This window comes from Ursus arctos, unplaced genomic scaffold (assembly GCF_023065955.2).
Source record: "Ursus arctos isolate Adak ecotype North America unplaced genomic scaffold, UrsArc2.0 scaffold_2, whole genome shotgun sequence".
In the NCBI taxonomy this organism is placed as follows: Eukaryota; Metazoa; Chordata; class Mammalia; order Carnivora; family Ursidae; genus Ursus; species Ursus arctos.
The window spans coordinates 82085058-82110861 of record NW_026622874.1 but is presented as its reverse complement, the minus strand read 5'-3'; the positions used below and the strand labels follow the sequence as shown (position 1 = coordinate 82110861).

Below are 25804 nucleotides of genomic sequence, written 5' to 3'. Positions count from 1 at the left end.
ATGCTCTCTCTCCCTCTGCTCTTCCTCCCCTGCTCACACACATGGACACACACACTCTCTCTCAAATTAATAAGTAAAAAAGTAAATAAATAAATAAAGTTCTGATAGAAGGGAAAAAGTCATCCAAAAAAAAGTTATCCTTTGTTCTAGTTCTTCTATTTCTCGACACAGTGTAGCACAACTGAAAAAGCATGGGGGCTTGCAGTGAACTCCTAATTCAAAGACATTTCATGAATATGGACAATGAAACTTGTCCTTTCTTCAGCTTCAGCCTCCTTTTCCTATAGATCAGCACCATGAGAGTATTCATCAGCACTTGTTTTTGAAAAAGCTATAAAAAGGTAATAGTTTAAGCAAAAGTATTTAGTAGAATTAAAAATTATCAAAATGAAAGCCATTTTGAGAGGCAGTGAACAACAAATAAGAAAAAAACAACAAAAATGGTAGAATGAAAATTTTAGGAAGTCTGCTGTACATTGAAAAACCTCCCACCCAGAATACAATAGGAGTTCATGAAAGAGAAAATAATATAGAAAACAATAAATAAATAACCCAATAAAACATAATTCAATTAGAAAACCAAAAAGTATACATCCTGTTGCAGACTAACCCAATGAAAATCCCACATCTATATAAAATTTCCAGTGAAATTTTAATGTTCCATGCCTAAAGAAAGAAAAATGCAAGTATCCATACAGAAATCATATGTATATTCTTCTAACTGGCTATTCACTGGGTGTAGGCTTTTGTTCACAGGGGAAAAAATTAAGTCCACAATCATCTTCATTAATGAATAAATGTAATGAAATTTCTACTAAATCCCAGTAAGATTTTTCAGAGATTTTGATAAAGTGATCGTAAAGTTCAAGTGGAAAGCAAAGTGACAAGAATAAAGAACAAGGTGTGGGGATAAGAGTAACATATTAAGACTTGTTATAAAGCTATGAGCAAATCGGGGCCTTTTCTGATTCCATACAAATTTAAGGGCTGTTTGTTACAGTTCTTTGAAAAATGTCATTGGTATTTTGATCGGGATAGCATTGAAATTGTAGGTTGCCTGGGTAGCATGGACATTTTAACTATGTTAATTCTTCCGATCCATGAGCATGGAATACTTTTCCATCTTTTTGTGTCTTCTTCAATGTCTTTCTTTCAAGAGTGATTTGTAGTTTCTAGAATATAGATCCTTCACATCTCTGGTTAAGTTAATTCTGAGATAACGTATGATTTTTGGTGCTATTGTAAATGGAATGGATTCCCTAATTTCTCTTTCTTCAGTCTCATTATTCATGTATAGAAATGCAACTGATTTCTGAGCATTGATTTTGTATCCCGCCACAGTACTGAATTGCTCTATAACTTCTTTTTTTTTTTTTTAAAGATTTTTATGTATTTATTTATTTATTCGACAGAGATGGAGACAGCCAGCGAGAGAGGGAACACAAGCAGGGGGAGTGGGAGAGGTAGAAGCAGGCTCATAGCGGAGGAGCCTGATGTGGGGCTCGATCCCAGAACTCCGGGATCACGCCCTGAGCCGAAGGCAGACGTTTTAACCGCTGTGCCACCCAGGCGCCCCTGAATTGCTCTATAACTTCTAATAGTTTGGGCGTGGATTCTTTTGGGTTTTCCATATAGAGTATCATGTCGTCTGCGAAGAGAGACAGTTTGACTTCTTCTTTGCCGATTTGGATACCTTTGATCCCTTTTTGTTGTCTGATTGCTGTTGCAAGGACTTCTAGTACTATGTTGAATAATAATGGCGAGAGTGGGCATCCTTGGTGTTCCTGATCTTAAGGGAAAGGCTTCCAGTTTTTCCCCATTGAGAATGATATTTGCTGTAGGCTTTTCATAGATGGTTTTTATGAGATTGAGGAATGTACCCTCTATCCCTACACTCTGAAGGGTTTTAATCAGGAAAGGATGCTATATTTTGTCAAATGCTTTTTCTGCATCTATTGAGAGGATCATATGATTCTTGGCTTTTTTCTTGTTGATAAAATCTATCACACTGATTGATTTGCAAATGTTGAACCACTCTTTCATCCCAAGGATGAATCCCACTTGGTCATGATGGATAATCCTTTTAATGTACTCTTGGATCCTATTAGCTAGGATCCTGTTGATAATTTTGGCGTCCATATTCGTCAGGGATATCGGTCTGTAATTCTCCTTTTTGATGGGGTCTTTGGCTGGTTTGGGGATCAAGGCAATATTGGCCTCATAGAATGAGTTTGGTAGTTTTCCTTCTGTTTCTATTTTTTGAAACAGCTTCAGGAGAATAGGTATTATTTCTTCTTTGAATGTTTGGTAGAATTCCCTGGGGAATATGTCAGGCCCTGGACTCTTGTTTTTGGGGAGGTTTTTGTTCACTGCTTCAATCTCTTCATAATTAATTGGCCTGTTTAAAAAATCAATTTCTTCCTGTTTCAGTCTTGGTAGTTTATAGGTTTCCAGGAAGGCATCCATCTCTTCCAGGTTGTTTAATTTATTGGCATAAAGCTATTGATAAAAGTTTCTAATGATCCTTCCAATTTCATTGGTGTGGTTGTGACCTCTCCCTTTTCATTCATAATTTTATTAATTTGGGTCCTTTCTCTATTCCTTTGAGTAAGTCTTGCCAGCGACTTATCGATCTCATTTATTCTTTTAAAGAACCAGCTTCTAGTTCTGTTGATCGGCTCTACTGTGCTCCTGGTTTCTAATTCATTGATACCTGCTCTAATCTTGATCAACTGCTTTCTCGTGCGTGGATTAGGCCTGTCCCTCTGTTGCTGTTCCAGCTTCTTGAGGTAAGAATATAAAAACTGCATTTTAGATTTTTCTATTCTTTTGAGTGAGGCTTGGATGGCTATGTATTTTCCCATTAGGACTGCCTTTGCAGTGTCCCATAGGTTTTGGACTGTTGTGTTTTCATTCTCGTTGGTCTCCATAAATTGTTTAAATTGATTTTGTATGGAACCAGAAAAGGCCCCGAATCGCCAAGGAATTGTTGAAAAGGAAAAACAAAGCTGGGCGCATCACATGGCTGGATTTCCAGCTGTACTACAAATCTGTGATCACAAAGACAGCATGGTACTGGCACAAAAACAGACACAGAGACCAACAGAACAGAATCGAGAACCCAGAAATGGACCCTCGGCTCTTTGGCAACTAATCTTTGAAAAAGCAGGAAAAAACATCCGGTGGGAAAAAGTCTCTTCAACAAACGGTGCTGGAAAAATTGGACAGCTACATGCAAAAGAATGAAACTTGACCACTCTCTCACACCATACACAAAGATAATCTCCAAATGGACGAAAGGCCTTGATGTGAGACAGGAATCTATCAAAATCCTAGAGAAGAACATAGGCAGCAACCTCTACGACATCGGCCAAAGCAACCATTTTCATGACACATCTCCAAAGGCAAGAGAAACAAAAGATAAAATGAACTTGTGGGACTTCATCAAGATAAAAAGCTTCTGCACAGCCAAGGAAACAGTCAAAAAAAACTAAGAGGCAGCCCATGGAATGGGAGAATATATTTGCAAATGTTGCTACAGATAAAAGACTGGTATCCAAGATCTACAAAGAACTTCTCAAACTCAATACACGAGAAACAAATAAAATCATAAAATGGGCAGAAGATATGAACAGACACTTTTCCAATGAGGACATACAAATGGCTAACAGAAACACGAAAAAATGTTCAAAATCCTTAGCTATCAGGGAAATTCAAATCAAAACCACACTAAGATACCACCTTACGCCAGTTGGAATGGCAAATATTGACAATGCAAGAAAGAATAATTGCTGGAGAGGATGTGGAGAAAGGGGATCCCTCCTACATTGTTGGTGGGACTGCAAGTTGGTACAGCCACTCTGGAAAACAGTGTGGAGGTCCCTTAAAAAGTTAAAAATTGGGCTACCCTATGATCCAGCCATTGCACTACTGGGTATTTACCCCAAAGATACAGACGTAGTGAAGAGAAGGGCGGTATGCACCCCAATGTTTATAGCAGCATTGTCCACAATAGCTAAATCGTGGAAGGAACCGAGATGCCCTTCAACAGATGACTGGATTAAGAAGCTGTGGTCCATATATACAATGGAATATTACTCAGCTATCAGAAAGAACGAGTTCTCAACATTTGCTGCAACATGGATGGCACTGGAGGAGATAATGCTAAGTGAAATGAGTCAAGCAGAGAAAGACAATTATCATATGATTTCTCTCATCTATGGAACATAAGAACTAGGAAGATCGGTAGAAGAAAGGGATAAAAAAGGGGGGGTAATCAGAAGGGGGAATGAAGCATGAGAGACTATGGACTATGAGAAACAAACTGAGGGCTACAGAGGGGAGGGGGGTGGGGGAATGGGATAGACCGGTGATGGGTAGTAAGGAGGGCATGTATTGCATGGTGCACTGGGTGTTATATGCAACTAATGAATCATCGAACTTTACATCAGAAAGCAGGGATGTACTGTATGGTGACTAACATAATATAATAAAAAAAACATTAAAATAAAAAAAATGGAGAGAAGATATGAACAGACACTTTTCCAATGAAGACATACAAATGGCTACCAGACACATGAATAAATGTTCAAAATCATTAGCCATCAGGGAAATTCAAATCAAAACCACATTGAGGTACCACCTTACACCAGTTAGAATGGCAAAATTGACAAGGAAACAACAATTGCTGGAGAGGATGTGGAGAAAGGGGATCCCTCCTACATTGCTGCTGGGAATGCAAGTCGGTACAGCCACTTTGGAAATCAGCGTGGAGGTCCCTTAAAAAGTTAAAAATGGAGCTACCCTATGATCTGGCAATGGCACTACTGGGTATTTACCCCAAAGATACAGACGTATTGAAGAGAAGGGCCACATGCACCCCAATGTTCATAGCAGCATTGTCCACAATAGCCAAATTGTGGAAGGAGCCGAGATGCCCCTTAACAGATGACTGGATTAAGAAGATGTGGTCCATATATACGATGGAATATTACTCAGCCATCAGAAAGAACGATTACCCACCATTTGCAGCAACATGGACGGGACTGGAGAAGATTATGCTAAGTGAAGTAAGTCAAGTAGGGAAATACAATTATCATATGGTTTCACTCATTTATTGAACATAAGAAATAGGAAGATCGGTAGGAGAAGGAAGGGAAGATGAAGAGAGGGTAAACAGAAGTGGAAATGAACCATGAGAGACTGTGGACTCTGGCAAACAAACTGAGAGCTTTGGAGGGGAGGGGGGGGATTGGGATAGACCGGTGATGGGTATTAAGGAGGGCAAATATTGCACTGGGTGTTATACGCAAATAATGAATCATGGAACATTAGATCAAAAACTAAAGATATACTGTATGGTGACTAACATAATAAAAAGTTATTATTAAAAAAAGAAGGAAACAGATATATGCACATATGGAAACAACATAAAACAAAGGTGGAATTTGAAAGCAGTAGAGATCAACAAACTATCCAATAAATGATAGTAATAGTTTGATTTTCATATGGAAAATAAATAAAATTAAGTTCGTAGCTCAAAACCAACAGAAGTATCTACTCTGTGCTTACTGAGTTATCACGGTAGTAATAGCAATCAAAATTAACCTATGAATATCTTATAAGATAGTATTTTTATATTGAAAAAATTATTTACATTAGTATGCATACTGTTTGAACAAATATATGTGTACTATTATGGTAATAGCAAGAAATTGGAAACCAGTTAAATATACATTGCTTGAGAACAAATTAATTATAGTACCTCTTCACAATGGAATATTAAACAACTGTGTAAAAATTAGCATTTCTCTATGTGAGAAGAGGTCTAACATATTATTATGTAAATAAAGCAAGCAGTAGAATCGATTTAAAACTACTTTATTTCAGAGTATAACTGGAAGCTTATTGTGGAGTGATAAGGAACTTCTAATTTTTCAAAAATCTGATTTTTTTTTAGTACACACAACTGTCTTTACAATAAATAAATCTAGGGATAAATAATTTGTATAACATTTTCTTACTTTCTTACCCACTGTCCCACCCACCTTTCAAGGAATCAAACAGCAAAGGGAAAATTTGCAGGGCAAGCACTTACGTCTTAACTCCAACTTGAGTAGACGACTAATCCCCAGTGCCAATGCAACATTTGAGCTGAGACAGGCAGCCACCTTCTTGGTGAGGGTCAGTTCTCCGTAGAATTGAGTAATGGCATTAAATGGAAAGAAACTGGCAAAATACAGGAGACTTCCAGCAGAAGCAGCCAAACGGACTGATAATAAGGAAATTACAAGATCACTCTAAAGCAATATGCAAAATAACAAATAACTTTTTCTACTACAGTACAGGGAATAGAATGTAAGCTCTATGAGGGAAGAATGTTTGTCTTTCTTTTTCATCCTTGTATCACCAATATCTGGCACACAGCATGTCTCCCTGAATATGTGTGAAATAAATGAATTAACAGTTAATGTGTAGGATATTTACAGCCATTTAAACTAAGATTTATTCATGAGAACTCTGCTTGAGAAATTATAAATGCACACAATCATTATTAATAACTATTAATAATTATCAGAGTTTCCAGAGTGTGAAGTATTGGGTAGAATAAAAAACTCTTTATGAAATTTTAAACATATGCTTCCAATCTAAATCATCATGTCCAAAATAAAGAATGGTTGAATAAACTGATAACTACTGAGAGTTGGGTATGTTTAGATCCATAAGTAGGGGATCCTATAGGCTAGAAAAAGATTCTTGTTAAGATTATTATTGAGACGACATAAAATCAACATTGAGGAAGAAAGCAAAAACACTCAAATCATGGTCAACTAATCTTCGACGAAGCAAGAAAGAATATCTAATGGAAAAAAGACAGTCTCTTCAACAAATGGTGCTGGGAAAACTGGATAGCCACATGCAGAAGAATGAAACTGGACCACTTTCTCAAACCATATACAAAAATAAATTCAAAATGGATGAAAGACCTCAGTGTGAGACAGGAAACCCCTGAAATCCTAGAGGAGAACACAGGCAGCAACCTCTTTGACCTGGGCCATAGCAACTTCTTGCTAGACACCTCGTCAAAGACAAGGGAAACAAAGGCAAAAATGAACTATTAGGACTTCAAGATAAAAGGTTTCTGCATGTTGAAGGAAACAAAACTAAAAGGCAACCTACAGAATGGGAGAAGATATTTGCAAACAACATATCTGATAAAGGGTTAGTACCTAAAAATCTATAAAGAACTTACCAAGTTCAACAACCAAAAAACAATCCAGTTAAGAAATGGGCAGAAGACATGAATAGACATTTTTCCAAAGAAGACATCCAGATGGCTAAGAGACATATGAAAAGATGCTCAACATCACTCAGCATCAGGGAAATGCAAATCAAAACCATGATGAGAAACCACCTCACACCTCTCTGAATGGCTAAAATTAACAGCACAGGAAACAACAGATGTTGGCAAGGATATGGAGAAAGGGGAACCCTCTTACACTGTTGGTGGGAATGAAAACTGGTGCAGCCACTCCAGACAACTGTGTGGAGGTTCCTCCAAAAGGTAAAAATAGAACTATCCTACAACCCAGCAATTGCACTACCAGGTATTTACCCAAAGGGTATAAAAATACAGATTCAGAGGGGTACATGAACCCCAATGTTCATAGCAGCATTATCAACAATAGCCAAACTATGGAAAGAGCCCAAATGTTTACTGACTGATGAATAAAGAAGGTGTGGTGTACACACACACACACACACACACACACACACACACACACAGTGGAATATTACTTAGCCATCAAAAAGAATGAAATCTTGCCCTATGCAATGACATGGATGGAACTACTAAATGAAAGAAGTCAGAGAAAGACAAATACCATACGACTTCACTCACATGTAGAATTAAGAAACCAAACAGATGAACACAGGGGAAGGGGGAAAGAAAAAGAGGAAGAGGCAAACCATAAAAGACTGTTAACTATAGAGAACAAACTGAGGGTTGAGGGAAGGAGGTGGGTTGTGGATGGGCTAAATGGATGATGGGTATTAAGGAGGGCACTTGCTTGATGAGCAGGGGCTGTAAATGTAAGTGATGAATCACCAAATTCTACTTCTGAAACCAAAATTACACTATATGTTAACTAACTAGAATTTAAATAAAATCTTGAAACAAAAAATAAAGTTAATAAGGCAAATATAAAAAACACTCAAATCAAATTACAATACAATGATATAAACTTTTTCTTTCTTTAAATCACTTTATTGAGGTATAACTGACATGTAAAGAACTGTACATACTTAATGTAAACAACTTGATAAGTTTGGAGGTAGGTGTATACCTGTAAATACTTGTGAATACATCACAATCTATACTATAAACATATCTATCACCTCCCCAAATTTCCCTCTGTCCTCTTTTTTTCCCCTCTGCTCTCTTCATTATTATTATTACTTTTTTGGTGATATGAATACTTAGCATAAAATGTACCTCTTAACAAATTTTTTAAGTATTGTTAACTACAGGCACTATATTATATAGTAGATCTCTAAGATACTTCTTCATCTTGCATAATGAAACTCTGTCCCCCTCGACTAATATGTCCCTGCTTCCCTTTCCCTCAACTGCCTGGCAACCATCATTCTATACTGTCTATAAAGTATGACTAGTTTAGGTTCCTTATATAAGTGGCATCATGTAGTATTGTTTTTCTGTGTCTTGCTTGTTTCACAACATAATGTCCTCTAGGTCTCTGTTTTTACAAATGGCAGAATTTCCTTTGTTTATAAGGCAGAAAAATATCCCTTTGAATGTATATATCACATTTTCTTTAGCCATTCACCCACTGAAGGACATTTAGGTTGCTTTCATGGCTTGGCTATTGTGAATAATGCTATAATGAATATGACAGTGCAGATATTTCACTTTATTTATTTATTTTTATATTTTATCTATCTTTTTAATTTATTTTTTAATTTTATTTTTTTTTCCATCATGATATATGTATTCCTTAATCCCAATCCCCTATTTCCTCCATCCCCCATGCATGTCCCCTTTGGTAACCATCAGTCTGTTCTCCATAATTAAGAGTCTGTTTCTTGGTTTATCACTCTTTTTTCCCTTTGCTGGATTTGTTTTGTTTCTTAAATTCATATGTGAGTGAAATCATATGGCATATGTCTTTCTCTGACTCACTCATTTTGCTTAGCATTATACTCTCTAGCCTCTCTAGCTCCATTCATGTTGTTGCAAATGGCAAGATTTCACTATTTTTTATGGCTGAATAATATTCCATTGTATGTATACATCTTCTTTATTCATTCATCAATTGACGGACACATGGGCTGCTTTCACATCTTGGCTATTGTAAAGAATGCTGCTATAAACACAGGGGTGCATGTATCCCTTTGAATTACTGTTTTTGTATTTTGGGATAGATACCCAGTAGTGTGATTACTGAATCATAGGGTAGATTTATTTTTAACTTTTGAAGGGATGGGTGAAACAGGTGAAGGGATTAAGGGCACACTTATTGTGATGTGCACTGAGTAATGTACATAATTATTACTAATATAACACTGTACATTAATTACAGTGGAATTTAATAAACAAATACCCCAAAAATCTGTTATAGAATGAGTCTTAGACTTACCTTTATTGAAGAATGTGCTAATCATAAAGGCAAAGAATATTGAAGCAATGGCATAACACATAAGAAAGACAAAGATGAAACTACAGTCACTGAAGCGAAAGATTGGCTCACTGAAAATCTACAAAAAACCAATTATGACATCATGTAAGGTACACCATAAATACTGTCACATAAACATAAGAAGGAGAAAATGATAGCGCTAATGAGCTAGATCACTGCTCAGTGACTGAAACTCAATGGGATGAAAGTTAACTAAGTAACTTACTTCTTACAGAAGGGTTTATGTTTTTCTCAGAGATACAGCAGCCTCTGAGTTTCCACAGCAGAAATAAATAAAATCTATATTTCATCCTCCTAGCACCCGAGACCAAGCAGTTCACACTATAATTACTTTTTGCCTCCCAAAGGATAGTTACGGCAGGCTGTAATCAACTAGAACTAAGATGTCTAACACAGAAGCCATTAAACACATGTAGCTATTGAGCACTTAAAATGTAGCTAGTGTGACAGAGGAACTAAATTTTTATCTTCATTTAATTTTAGGTATCTTCATTTAAATTGAAAAATGAAGGCAGTGTCTAATACAGATCAAATATTTCTAAGGAAAATAAAATATATGAATTCAGATGTGCTGTAAATATAAAACATACACAGGAGTAGGAAGACAGTACAAAAAAATGTAGGGGTGCCTGGGTGGCTCAGTCGTTTTAAAAATCTGCCTTCAGGTCAGGTCATGATTCTGGGGTCCTGGAAGATATAGCCCTGTATCAGGTTCCCCGCTCAGTGGGGAGTCTGCTATTCCCTCTCACCTGCCCCATGCTCGTGCTCTCTCTCTCTTGCTCTCTCTCTCTCAAATAAATAAAATGTAAAAAAAAGAATGTAAAAAACCTCTTACTTTTTGAATTGGTTGCATATTCAAATAATATTTTATACATACTAGGTTAAATTTAAAATATCATTAACATAATTTTGCCCATTCTTTCTGGTTTTAAAAATTTCTACTGGCTACTAAAAAAACCAGTAGTACATATGTGACTCCTGGTATTTCTACTGGATAGCACAAAAATAGACACTTGCCTTGGCAGAGAATAAAACACATATCATAGAGATAATAATGATATAAAAAAAGAAGAATGTGAAGAAATAGGCAGCCCAGATGATCCAGTTTTTAAGTCCAATTATAAGCTGGTACTCCTGTAGGAAAGTCAACGCAAGTCAAATATTACATGTATCAGCAATTCATACGACTTACATACATTTTTCTATTTAAATTTCCCTATAGAACTATGTAAATAGTTAATATCATCTCCATGTTATGAATATGAAAAATCGAGGCTCAGAAAGTGTGCTGTTCAAAATTATGCAGTTAGGGCAGTGCTGGCATTAAAATATACTTCTTCTGAGTTCAGAGATCTTTCTTCATTACTACACCTAGTAATGGACCAAATGGGAAAACATCTAAAATTAAACTTCAAAATATTAAGTTCCCTTTCTATTATATTCTACTTCCTGGAGTATAACAGAAGTGTGTCTTTTTTTTTTTTTTTTTAAATCCAACTGTCTTATGCTTGTTCCTTGTAGACAACGTATCTTTATCCCCACTCTGGCTGCTTTCAAGATTTTCTCTTTGGTCTTTAATTTTCAACAGTTTGAATATACTCTGCGTGTGTGCATCTCTGTGCTTGTGTGTTTATGTATGTGTTTGTGTGTGCATGGTACTTTTCCTGCTTTGTGTTCTCTGAGCTTCTTAGACCTGTGATTTGATGTCTATCATTAATTTTGGAAAATTCTCTGCCATTATTTCTTCAGCTCTTTTATCTCCTTTTTTGGGATTTAAATTATGTATATGTTATACCATTTATATTGTCTTATGCTTCTTGAATGTTTTATTCTGGGTTTTATATTGTGTTTTGTCTTTGCATTTCAGTTTGTGTAATTTCAACTGTCATACTCAACACTATGATTCTTTCCTCAAGTCTAGTGATGAGCCCATCAAAAGCAGTCTTCATTTTTGTTAGCATGTTTTTTATGTCTAGAAATTCTATTTGACTTCTTATAGTTTTGATCTGTCTGGTAACATTATCTATCTTATCTTGCATGTTACCTACTGTACAGAAAAGTGTTATTAACAAAGGAGGCCTGACTGAGACTACTATTCTTAGAAAGGCATGTAATGAGCACTGCATGTTATATGCAACCGATGAATCACTAAACTCTACCTCTGAAACTAATAATACACTATGTGTTAATTAATTGAATTTAAATTAAAAAATAAATTAATTAAAAAAAGAAAGGCATATTTATAAGTTGGCCTTTGGCTGGTACATGGGAACTTGGCTGGTAAACTATTCCCTACACTGACACAAAACTTTCCCTAAATGATAAGGATAGGTGACTGTGCCAAAACTGTTGATACAAACACTATGGTTCATGCTGAATACCTGCTGTCTAGGAGTGTGGAATTTTGGTACATGCTAGGCAAAGGGTGTCTACATGACCAGCCCCCATCAAAACCTTGGATGCTAAATTTCTAATGGACTTCCCTAGACATGAACATCACAAACATACTGCTGGATTTTCATTGCTGAGGCAAGAGTGTGCTCTGTGTGACCTCTTGTGGGGTTGAAAGAAGAAGCCAGCAGGTAAATTCCTCCAGGCTTTGCCTGTGTCATATCCTCTTCTGAGCCAGCTATGTTTACACACTACACCACTATAATAATTCCTAACTGTGAGCATTAACTATATGCGAGTCCCACTAGTCCTTCTAGAGAATTTCAGAAATTAGGGGCTGTCTTGAGGATCCTGAACACATCTACCTTTCCCTTAGAGCCTTTAAATTATTAGTTATAGTAATTTAAATTTCCTTGTCTGATATTTTCAACATCTGTGTTTTATCTGTGTCTGGTTCTGATGACTGATTTGCCTCTTTGGACTATGTGTTTTCTTAATTTTTGGTGTGCCTAATAATTTTTTTGTTGAGACCCAGACATGTTATTGAGGGTAATAGATATCAAGGTGAAGGCCTAAGATGTGGGGTTTTATGTTAATTTAGCCAGGAGCTAAGTTCACTGTTACTCTAGTTATTAGAGACTTTAAATTCCTCCAGTGACCCTTTTTGTCTCCCTGCACACCTTCAGGTTTTCTCTTCCTGTTGCTCCCAAGAGACAAGTTTCTCTCTGAAATTCTGCCAGCTTGAAAAACTGATAAGTGGCATCAGTATTCACTTTAATGGTTTGCCTCTCTCTTTTTTTCACCCCTATGTTCATCTGTTTCTGTAAAAATGTTTTTAGGCCTGAGGGGCTCTTTTCTATGGAGAGTTGGATTATTTCTACATATTTATCATTGGTGGGTAGTTGTTACATCCCAGTAGCAGAAAATATAAAACAAGAAAACAGACTCTTAACTATAGAGAACAAACTGAGGGCTGCTGGAGGGGTGGTAGGTGGGGGGATGGGTTAAATGGGTGATGGGGATTAAGGAGGACACTTGTGATGAGCACCTGGTGTTGTATGTAAGTGATGAATCTCTAAATTCTACTCCTGAAACTAACATTATATTATATGTTGACTAACTGGAATTTAAATAAAAACTTGAAACAAACAAAGAAATTGGGATTACCTTCAATCTTTTTTCCCTTTCCCAGACAATGGATCGCATGATGGAAAGTACAGTTGGAGAGAACATGAGTATGAACATCAAAGGGAGGAAGGAACTAGTGATCCAAATTAATCCATCATGAGAATAAGCTGGATGTGGAAATCTCTGTATAAAGATACTGATACTACTGAACAGTTTTTGGCTAGCAATGCTCTCATGATACAGCATGATGGCCTTATCTAAGGCATGCTGTACAGCCAGGAACCCTTCTCTGATGTACCCTGCATGATAAAACAAACGCTGTCAAATAAAACAGACTAAGGAACTGCTCAGACACATAAATAACACAGCAATTCAAGTAAGTCATAGTTTGTCACCTACAGAACCCAAATTTACTGCTGTATCAAGGCTAAATGCATGTAATTACCCTGAAAACATATCAGAGTTTTGACATAGAAGTAAGGGATACTTCTTCAGCTGAATCTGATTCACATCTTCCCAAAATTATATATACTTAATGACAATGGTAGGCTTGCTAATGCAATCTATACCTATAAAAAGAATGAAGATTTAATTAAATATTAGAGACATGAAGACTTGGAAATGTAAATAGAGAAATGAGGCTCAGAATCACAGATAAGTTCTACAGAGTAATGCAGAATGGCCCTCAAGAAAAATTGTTCCACTGAAACCAAGTCAACCATACAACGAAAAGGCAACTTAGGGTTTAATTTGTTTTTATTGATTTCTAAAATTGGAACTCTGATCATTAATTTTGTACTTCTCCATTTTTCTAATATGAACATTTATTTTTTTTTATTTTAATGTTTTTTTTATTATATTATGTTAGTCACCATACAGTACATCTCTAATATGAACATTTAAAACAATGAGCTTCTTTCTAAGCATGGCTTTAGCTATATTCCTCCAATTTTGCTCCAAATCTTAACATGTTAGCTTTCCTTATTATTCAATTTAAAATATTTTCTGATTGTGAAAGAAGTCACAAAGAAATGGTTGTTACTGTCCAATGGTTGTTATTCAGAAATGGTTGTTTAATATCCAAATATTTTTCTAATTATCTAATGTTTCCAATTATCTCATTGTTATCTGCCCCTAATTTCACTGTCATCAGAGAACAAACTCTACATGATTTCAGTCTTTTTAACTTCAATGAGATTTATTTTACAACTCAACATAAGAGTTATCATGGTGAAAATGCCATGTGCACTTAAAAAGAATGTGTATTCTACCACTGGTGAGTAATTGCTCTGCAAATGTCAATCAATTCAGGGAAACTGAAAATGTTTTTCATATCATCTACTTCTTTACAATTTTTTTGTTTAGATGCTCTGTCAACTGCTGAGAGGATATTAATATCTCCATCAACAACTGTGGTATTGCCCAATTCTCCCTTTAATTCTGTCAATTTTTGCTTCATGTATTTTGAAGCTGTTATTAGATGCATATATATTTATAATTGTTATATCTTCCTGACCAACTGACCTTTTGTCTTGAAATCTGTTTTATCGGATATGTGTATATCTGCTCCAGCCACTTGATGGTTATTGTCTTTAATCACATTTAAGACTCTTACAGCCATTCTTCTACACCTTCTCTTTTCTGCCCTCTTCTCTTTTATCCATCAGGGACTCTAACTACACATATGTTAGAACTTTTGGTATTGCCCCACAGTTCAATGAAATTCAATTTTTATGTTTTTCAAACTGAATACATTTTATTGTTGCAAGTTCATTTACTCTTTCTTCTGTTATCTTCACTATTAAATCTGTCCTGTATTTTCCAATTCTAGACTTCATGTTTTATTCCTTTTTTATGGTTTCTAATTCTCTGCTAAGACTTAGCACTTCTTTCATTGTGCACTTACTTTAATTCAAAGACTGAGAATAGTTATAATAGCCACCTTACAACAAGTTCTTATCTGCTAATTCCCTAATCTGAGTTTTCTTGGAGTCTCGGTTGATATTAAGATGCAGTACACAAAACCACTGTAATAGTAATACGATATTGGTTTAAGAGTAATAGAGCTACCCTATGACCAAGGAATTGCACTACTGGGTATTTACCCCAAAGACACAGACGTAGTGAAAAGAAGGGCCATACGCATCCCAATGTTCATAGCAGCATTGTCCACAATAGCTAAACTGTGGAAGGAGCTGAGATGCCCTTCAACAGACGAATGGATAAAGAAGATGTCGTCCATATACACAATGGAATATTACTCAACCATCAGAAAGGATGATTACCCAAAATTTGCATTAACATGGATGGAACTGGAGGAGATTATGTTAAGTGAAATAAGCAGAGAAAGACAATTATCATATGGTTTCACTCATTTATGGAACATAAGGAATAGCAGGGAGATCATTAGGAGAAGGAAGGGAAAAATGAAGAGGGGGGACAGAGGGGGAGATGAACTATGAGAGACTATGGACTCCAGGAAACAAACTGAGGGTTTTAGAGGGGAGGGAGGGTGGGGGGATGGGCTAGCCTGATGATGGGTATTAAGGAGGGCACGTATTGCATGGAGCACTGGGTGTTATACGCAAACAATGAATCACGGAACACTACATCAAAAGCTAATGACGTACTGTATGGTGACTAACATATCATAAAAGAAAAAAAGAGTAGAAAGACTAGGGCCACCTGGGTGGTTCCACTGGTTAAGCATCTGTGTTTGGCTCAGGTCACGATCCCAGGGTCCTGGGATTGCACCCTGTGTTGGGCTCCCTGCTCAGTGGGGAGTCTGCTTCTCTCTCTCCTCCCCACTTGTGCTCTCTCTATCTCTGTTGCTGTATCTCTCTCAAATAAATAAAAAAATAAAAAATCTTAAAATAAAAGAGTAGACAGACTAATAAGAAAAAAGAATTTTAGGATATTATTTTAAACAGTTTTGGGAAAACTGTTTTCCTTTCTGTGGTAAAAAAACAATACTGAATCCCTAACACAAACTACATACAAATGTGAACTCCTTCCTCGTGGATTAACAACCAAATCATAGAAGGAAAAACCATAAAGAGGAAATAGCAGAAGAATATTTTTGAATTTAGAAGTAGGGATGGACTTCTTAAACAAAGGCCCAGAAAAAGGCCATGTGGCCAAAAATTGCTACATTACATCAAATAAAAGATTTCTGCTATTTCAATAAAGGACAGCATAGGTAAAATCAAAAGTTGGAAAAAGATACTTCCAAAATTTGGAACCAACAATATATCTGAAAATACATGGAACTCCTGAATAAATATAAATCTTTAAATAGATATTTAAATAAAATGTGTGTTAGATTACTTGAAACTGTGTTCCATGGAGGGATTGTTGTTTTAAGTTTTAAAATATCACAAAAGTTCATTTGTGGTAAAAAAAAAAAAAACTGAAAAATTAAGCATAGTTTCCCATTCCTCCCCTGATTCATGTAATAGATAAGATCATCTTAATTTTCTACTCATTTCCCTGCCAATCCTTCTTAGTCTTTGTACCTTTGTCCTCCTTTATTTACCTAGCATTCAGTCCTTCATCCTTCCTTCTCTAACATTTTCCCCCAAATATCAAGGTATTAAGGAGATCTAAGGGTATATATTGCTAGTTCTCAAGTAATGTGCCACTTGAAGTTGAGAAGTGAAATGACAAAATAAAATCCCAACATCTGAAAAAAGTCATTCTCTGAAATATCTTGATCACTTATATAAATTATTAATACATAAATTGTGAAACATAGGCCACAGTCTTATTTGTTCAGCAACAGTATATAACAAAAAACAAAGATAAACTATGAGTATTATCACTTGGAGATAAGCATTCACTACCATATTAAGTCATTTCTCCTATTCATGCTAAATATTGCTATGTGGACTGTGTCTCTCACAACTTCCAGGAGAAATTTCATACTCCTTCATCTACACACCAGGTCTTTAATGGCCTTTTTGCCGCCTAGCCTCATTTTTAACAGCCTTACATGCACCCTCTATTCTAGCTCTATAAATAAAGAAAGCAAACAAACCATGTAGGCCATGTAGTTCCCTGAATGTGGCATCCTGTCCTATATGTGCTCATGATTTTACTTCCACTGCCTGGAATAATGCCCACCATCTCCAACTAACTAACTAAATAAATGCATGTATAGATTCAGCTTAATCCTTAAGCTTAAATTCCTTCTTAGTAGACTTCGTAAAGATTATTTTTAATGACTGTCTAATAGGTTCATCTATTCTTTTACTGATTTTATGTTATTTCCAACTTTTGTTCCTTCTGCTAGAATGTGCATAGCTTTTTTCTTCTATTAAATATTTGCTAAAGATAAAAATCTCGAGATAGTTGGTAAATCCAAATTCCGCATTTAGGGGTTTTCATGTAAGATAATTTTCAAAATAAAAATCTGAATTAAAAATTACCACAATTTTAAAACTTTTAGATCAATTCAATAAAATTATATATAGACACAAACAGGCAAGTGATGCTGACAAATGAAGGTGTCTGTATTTGGAAAGCAAAACACTAAACCACAACTAATGTGTACGATTGAAAGTAGTTTTGATAAAATATAAATTCAATTTAAAAAATTACAAGTTAAGAACATATATACAAACACATATATATATGTATAAAACACACATATAACCATATGTATAGGTTAATATGCAATTGAGATAATAAAATAAGGATGTTTAATGATTTGCTCACCAGGACTTCCTCCATCATCATAATCTGCATTCCTCGGTCCTACAGGGGGATGAACAGGAAAGAGTAAGGATGTCTTCCAGCCCAGCCTGTCTGGCCATATCAAAGATCTCTGTATCCTAACAAAACGCAGATGATATTTTACCTAGAAGTAGCAATAGGAAACAAATCATGCTTAAAAACATATAAAACTGAAATGCACATATTAAAAATAAAGAAAAGTTAAGTCCAAATGGGGAAACACATGGTTTGAAATATAAGACTCATCTGACGTCACAGTGATTCTGAACACTTGGAAATGACAGTGACTGAAAGCACAATATAAGTTCTCTGATCATAAGAACATCTAAAGTTTTCTCAGAATATAGATAGTTCACAAAAAGAAGATATACAAATGGCCCATAAATATATGAAAAGCTTCTCAATGTCATACAATGAAATAAATACAAATTAAATTACAGAGATGTGTTACCCATCACACGGGAAAAATCAAAAGCTCAACAACATGCTCTGTCACTGAAGCTGTAGACAAACAGGCACTTTAATACATTGGTTGTGGGATACAAAATGGCACAACTATAATGGAGAATCGGGCAATGTTTAATAAAACTACATATGCATTTATGGTTTGATTCAGCAATCCTACTTCCAGGAACAGACTTGGAATATACACCTCCAACAATATAAAGGAAACATGCACAAGTTTGTTGTAATATTATTTGTGGTAGAAATATATGAACCAACCTAATTGTTCAGACAAAGGAGACGGCACAAAAGGTAGAACCTGTACACGACAGACAGCTATATATCTGTTCAAGCTACAGAGGAAACAGAAATCATACTGATCATACCAGACAACCTGAAAAGGTAAATGCTTTTTCTGCATCTACTGAGGATCATATGGTTCTTATTCTTTCATTAATGTGGTGTATCATGTTCACTGATTTGCAAATATTGAACCATCCCTGCAGCCCAAGAATAAAGCCCACTTGATCGTGGTGAATAATTCTTTTTTTTCCTTTAAAAACTCTAATTTTAATATTTTGACCATTTCTTTTATTAAAATATATTTTTTTATTATGTTAGTCACCATATACTATATCCCTGGTTTTTGACGTAAAGTTCAATGATTCATTAGTTGCGTATAACACCCAGTGCACTGTGCAATACGTGCCCTCCTTACTACCCATCACCGGTCTATCCCATTCCCCCACCCCTTCCCCTCTGAAGCCTTCAGTTTGTTTCTCAGAGTCGATAGTCTCTCATGCTTCATTCCCCCTTCTGATTACTCCCCCTTTCTTTATCCATTTCTTCTCCTACCGATCCTCCTAGTTCTTATGTTCCATAGATGAGAGAAATCATATGATAGTTGTCTTTCTCTGCTTGACTTATTTCACTTAGCATTATCTCCTCCAGTGCTGTCCATGTTGTAGCAAATGTTGAGAACTCGTTCTTTCTGATAGCTGAGTAATATTCCATTGTATATATGGACCACAACTTCTTAATCCAGTCATCTTTTGAAGGGCATCTCGGCTCCTTCCACGATTTAGCTATTGTGGACAATGCTGCTATGAACATTGGGGTGCATATGGCCCTTCTCTTCACTACGTCTGTATCTTTGGGGTAAATACCCAGTAGTACAATGGCTAGGTCATCGGGTAGCTCAATTTTTAACTTTTTAAGGGACCTCCACACTGTTTTCCAGAGTGGCTGTACCAACTTGCATTCCCACCAACAACGTAGGAGGGATCCCCTTTCTCCACATCCTCTCCAGCAATTGTTGTTTCTTGCCTTGTCAATTTTTGCCATTCTAACTGGCGTAAGGTGGTATCTTAGTGTGGTTTTGATTTGAATTTCCCTGATGGCTAATGATTTTGAACATTTTTTCGTGTGTCTGTTAGCCATTTGTATGTCCTCATTGGAAAAGTGTCTGTTCATATCTTCTGCCCATTTTATGATTTGTTTATTTGTTTCTCGTGTATTGAGTTTGAGAAGTTCTTTGTAGATCTTGGATACCAGTCTTTTATCTGTAGCATCATTTGCAAATATATTCTCCCATTCTGTGGGCTGCCTCTTAGTTTTTTTGACTGTTTCCTTTTTTTTTTTTATCTTGACGAAGTCCCACAAGTTCATTTTATCTTTTGTTTCTCTTTCCTTTGGAGAGGTGTCATGAAAAATGTTGCTGTGGGGGCGCCTGGGTGGCACAGTGGTTAAGCGTCTGCCTTCAGCTCAGGGCGTGATCCTGGGGTTATGGGATCGAGCCCCACATCAGGCTCATTTGTTATGAGCCTGCTTCTTCCTCTCCCACTCCCCCTGCTTGTGTTCCTTCTCTTGCTGGCTGTCTCTATCTCTGTCGAATAAATAAATAAAATCTGAAAAAGGTTGCTGTGGCTGATGTCGTAGAGTTTGCTGCCTCTGCTCTCCTCTAGGATTTTGATGGATTCCTGTCTCACATCGAGGTCTTTCATCCATTTGGAGTTTATCTTTGTGTATGGTGTGAGAGAGTGGTCAAGATTCATTCTTTTGCATGTAGCTGTCCAATTTTCCCAGCACCATTTATTAAAGAGACTGTCTTTTTTCCACTGGATGTTTTTTCCTGCTTTATCAAAGATTAGTTGCCCAAAGAGCCGAGGGTCCATTTCTGGGTTCTCTGTTCTGTTCCATTGGTTTACGTGTCTGTTTTAGTGCCAGTACCATCCTGTCTTTGTGATCACAGCTTTGTAGTACAGCTCGAAATCCGGCATTGTGATGCCTCCAGCTTAGTTTTTCCTTTTCAACAGTTCCTTGGTGATTCGGGGCCTTTTCTGGTTCCATACAAATTTAAGGACTATTTGTTCCAGTTCTTTGAAAATGTCATTGGTATTTTGATCGGGACAGCATTGAAAGTGTAGATTGCTCTGGGTAGCATGGATATTCTAACTATGTTAAATCTTCTGATCCATGAGCATGGATTATTTTTCCATCTTTTAGTGTCTTCTTCAATGTCTTTCTTTCAAGAGTGATTTGTAGTTTTTAGAATATAGATCCTTTACATCTCTGGTTAAGTTAATTCCAAGGTAACATATGGTTTTTGGTGGTATTGTAAATGGGATGGATTCCCTAATTTCTCTTTCTTCAGTGTCATTGTTCATGTATAGAAATGCAACTGATTTCTGAGCATTGATTTTGTATCCTGCCACATTACTGAATTGCTCTATAACTTCTAATAGTTGGGAGTGGATTCTTCTGGGTTTTCCATATAGAGTATCATGTCATCTGTGAAGAGAGACAGTTTGACTTCTTCTCTGCCGATTTGGATACCTTTGATCCCTTTTTGTTGTCTGATTGCTGTTGCAAGGACTTCTAGTACTATGTTGAATAATAGTGGCGAGAGTGGGCATCCTTGTCGCGTTCCCGATCTTAAGGGAAAGGCTTCCAGCTTTTCCCCATTGAGAATGATATTTGATGTAGGCTTTTCATAGATGGTTTTTATGAGATTGAGGAATGTACCCTCTATCCCTACACTCTGAAGGGTTTTAATCAGGAAAGGATGCTGCATTTTGTCAAAGGCTTTTTCTGCATCTATTGAGAGAATCATATGATTTTTGGCTTTTCTCTTGATAAAATCTATCACAGTGATAGGTTTGGGAATGTTGAACCACCCTTGCATCCCAGGGATTAATCCCACTTGGTCATGATGGATAATCCTTTTAATGTACTGTTGGATTCTATTAGCAAGGACCTTGTTGAAAATTTTGGCGTCCATATTCATCAGGGAAATTGGTCTGTAATTCTCCTTTTTGATGGGGTCTTTGGCTGGTTTGGGGATCAAGGTAATATTGGCCTCATTGAATGAGTTTGGTAGCTTTCCTTCTGTTTTTATTTTTTGAAATAGCTTTAGGAGAATAGGTATTATTTCTTCTTTGAATGTTTGGTAGAATTCCCCGGGAAATCTGTCAGGCCCTGGCGTTTTGTTTTTTGCAAGGTTTTTTATCACTGTTTCAATCTCTTCATAATTAATTGGCCTGTTTAAAAAATCAATTTCTTCCTGTTTCAGTCTTGGTAGTTTATAGGTTTCCACGAAGGCCTCCATCTCTTCCAGATTGGTTAATTTATTGGCATAAAACTGTTGATAAAATTTTCTAATAATCCTTCCAATTTCATTGGTGTTGGTTGTGACCTATCCCTTTTCATTCATAATTTTATTAATTTGTGTCCTTTCTCTATTCCTTTGGATAAGTCTTGCCAGTGGCTTGTCAATTTTATTTGTTCTTTCAAAGAACCAGCTTCTAGTTCTGTTGATCTGCTCTACTGTGCTCCTGGTTTCTAACTCATTGATACCTGCTCTAATCTTGATCAACTGCTTTCTCGTGCGTGGATTAGGCCTGTTCCTCTGTTGCTGTTCCAGCTTCTTGAGGTGAGAATATAAAAACTGCATTTTAGATTTTTCTATTCTTTTGAGTGAGGCTTGGATGGCTATGTATTTTCCCCTTAGGACTGCCTTTGCAGTGTCCCATAGATTTTGGACCATTGTGTTTTCATTCTCGTTGGTCTCCATAAATTGTTTAAATTGATTTTTGATTTCCTGGTTTATTGAATCATTCTTGAACAGGATGGTTCTTAGTTTCCAAGTGTCTGTTTCTTCCAAATTTTTCTTTGTGGTTGAGTTCCAATTTCAAAGCATTGTGGTCTGAGAATATGCAGGGAATAATTTCAGTCTTTTGGTATCGGTTGAGACCTATTTTGTGACCCAGAACATGGTCTATTCTTGAGAATGTTCCATGGGCATTAGAATAGAATGAGTATTCTTTGGTTCTGGGGTGTAGTGTTCTATATATATATATATATATATGAGGTCCAACTCGTCTAGTATGGTATTCAAAGCTCTTGTTTCTTTGTTGATTTTCTGCTTAGGTGATCAATCTATTGCTGATAGTGGAGTGTTCAGGTCCCCTACTATTAATGTATTATTACCTATATGTCTCTTTGTTCTGGTTAAGAGTTGGCTTGTGTATCTTGCTGCTCCCCTGTTGGGGGCATAGATATTTATAATTGTCAATTCCCCTTGTTGGATACATCCTTTAAGAATAATATAGTGCCTTTCTGTATCTCTAACTATAGTCTTGAGTTTAAAATCCAATCTGTCTGATATGAGAATTTCTACCCCAGCTTTCTTTTGAGGTCCATTGGCATGAAAGATGGTATTCCGTCCCTTTACTTTCAGTCTGGATGTATTTTTAGGTCAAAATGAGTCTCTTGTAGATAGCAAATGGATGGGTCATGTCTTTTTATCCAATCTGAACCCTGTGGTATATTATGGGAGCATTTAGGCCATTTACATTGAGACTGATTATTGAGAGGTATGTTTTTAATGATGCCATATTGCCAGTAAAGTCTTTGTTTCCACAGATTGTGACTTTCTGTTCTGCATCACTCTTGGGGCCTTTTTACTTTTATAGAACCCCCCTTAATATCTCCTGTAGAGCTGGTTTCGTGGTTACAAAATTGGTCTGTGACTGGCGATTCTGGAAGGTCTTTATCTCTCCATCAATTCTGAATGACAGCCTTGCTGGATAAAGGATCCTTGGCTGCATGTTTTTCTCTGAAAGAGCTTTAAAAATGCCTCCCAACCCTTTCTCTCATTCCAGGTCTGTGTAGACAGGTCTGATGTAATCCTGATACCTTTGCCTTGGCACATGAGAAATTTCTTTTCCCTGGCCGCTTTCAATACAGTATCCTTGGATCTAATATTTGCGAATTGCACTATGACGGGACGTGGCGTAGTTTTGTCGTGGTTGAGCTTGGGAAGGATCCTCTCTGCCTCTTGGACATGAATGCTTGTTTCCTTTGCTAGATTAGGGAATTTTTCAGCTACAATTTGTTCAAATATCTCTTCTAGACCTCTGTTTTTCTCCACCCCATCAGGGATGCCGATGATTCTGACATTGGAACGTTTCACTGAGTCAGTATCTCTCATAACCTACATTCTTGAGATTGGATTTTTTTGAGCCAAGTTTCTATTTTAGCTTTCTCTTCTACTAACCCATCCGTCAATTCGCCAATTCGTCCTTCTGCCTCATTCACCCTGGCCATCAGAGCATCTAGTTTTGACTGCATTTGATTCATAGCATTTTTAATTTCTGCCAGATTCACTCTCATTTCTGCCCTTAGAGATTCTATATTGTCATTAATATTTTCATTAGTAGTTTTTTCAAGGCTACACATCATCTTGACCATTGTTAATCTGAACTCCGTTTCTGAGAATTTGGTTATATCCATATCCATCAGTTCTGTGGCAGAGGCCACATTTTCTTTGCTGGGGGGGATTTCTCCTTCTCGTCATTCTGATGAGGAGAGGTTGTGGGGTTGCCCAGAGCCCAAATTATTGCCAGGACCCAGGCAGTGTGCACTTGTTTTATAGGGACCTTAGGGATGTGGGCTTCTTGATTTTTCAGCCTGCCTTCTGGGGGAGGGGCCTGCCCCACCGATACTCAGGCAACCCTGTTTGGGTAATGTCTCTGTGTACCCTGTGAGAGGGGATGGGGATGGGCACACTGTGAGCCGGTATTTCCAGGCTTTTGTTCTCTGGCGGCTTTCCCTGGCAGTTTGCTCTGTGTCTTCTGAGAGTCAGAGCAGCAGTAGCCGAATTTCAGCCTCTGTCTCAGAACAGAGGGATCCCAGACCACTCTCCACTGGGGTCTTCTGGAGACTTTAACTCTGTTTCTGTTGGTGCTGCTAAACCCTGCAGCATCCCAGGATGCGCACCCCACAGCCGGCGTTCCAGCCCTCACTTCCAAGGCCAGCACGTCTCTGTCCTTTGTGTTTCTAACACCGCCAGCCACCCCTCCGTGCTCCGGAGCTCCGTTTCAATGTGGTTTGCGCACTCCGGAGCTCTGATTTTCAGTCTGGTCATGTATGTTCCTCAGCTCAAGGTCTCATTCTGCTCTCTGCGGATGCCGGTCCACGAGTCCGCCCGCTCCCCTGTGTAGGTGGCTACTGCTTCCCAGTGCCCGAACGTGGAGGCTCCCTCCCCCTTCCGTTTATCTTCTGGTATATGTGCTTGGATTCACGGCTCCCCGCTTCGTACCTCAATACTCAGCTCTGGATATATTCATTTGTAGAGATCCAGATGTATCTTCCTGCATCTCACGTTGATTCAGTGGGTGTTCAGGATGGTCTGGTACCTATCCTGCTCGTCTCAGGGGACCAGCTGAAAAAGGTGACCCCTACTCCTCTGCCATCTTAACTCTCCCTATGAAGTCTTCTTTAATTTCTTTCAAACAGTGTTGTAGCTTTCAGCGCATACCCCTTGCACTTTTGCGAAATTTATTCTTCAGTATTACATCCTCTGCTCTGTCCATTCTACTATTCAGCCATTCAACTAGTTTTTTATATGTCATTGTATTTTTAAGTTTATAATTTCTTGCTTATAATTTCTGTGTCTTTGGTAAGATTTTCTATTTTTTTCATTTCAAGACAATTTAACATTTTTTATGGTGACTGCTTTGAAATCTTTGTTAGATAATTCCAACCTCTGATTCATCTCTCTGTGTCAGTTGATTATTTTTACTCATTCAAACCATGTTTTTCTTCAAAACAAAGGGAAAAAATGAGAGGGAGAGAGAAAGAGAGGGAGAGGGAGAGAAAGAAATCAAGAAACAGTCTTAATTATAGAGAACAAACTGATGTTATCAGAGAGGAGGTGGGTAGGGGAATGAGTGAAATAAGTGATGAGGATTAAAGATTGTACTTGTGATGAGCACTGAGTAATGTATAGAATTACTGAATCACTATATTGTACACCTGAAAGTAATACAGCATTGTATGTTAACTAACTGGAATTAAAAGAAAAACTTTAAAAAAAGAATATAGAAAAA

The 25804-nt window shown here is 37.0% G+C and overlaps 1 protein-coding gene across 1 annotated transcript in view; it reads right to left on the bottom strand.

Moving 5' to 3' along the window:
* The window catches only part of LOC113267547 (phospholipid-transporting ATPase ABCA3-like), a 178948-nt gene that overhangs the window by 126597 nt on the left and 26547 nt on the right, over nt 1-25804 (bottom strand). Inside the window, exons 5-9 of the mRNA XM_057314873.1 lie at nt 17952-18093; nt 13275-13534; nt 10740-10850; nt 9657-9774; nt 6098-6271 (exon numbers count right to left, since the gene is read on the bottom strand). Coding sequence (XP_057170856.1) covers nt 6098-6271; nt 9657-9774; nt 10740-10850; nt 13275-13534; nt 17952-18093 — 805 coding nt within the window. The remainder of the gene's footprint in view (nt 1-6097; nt 6272-9656; nt 9775-10739; nt 10851-13274; nt 13535-17951; nt 18094-25804) is intronic.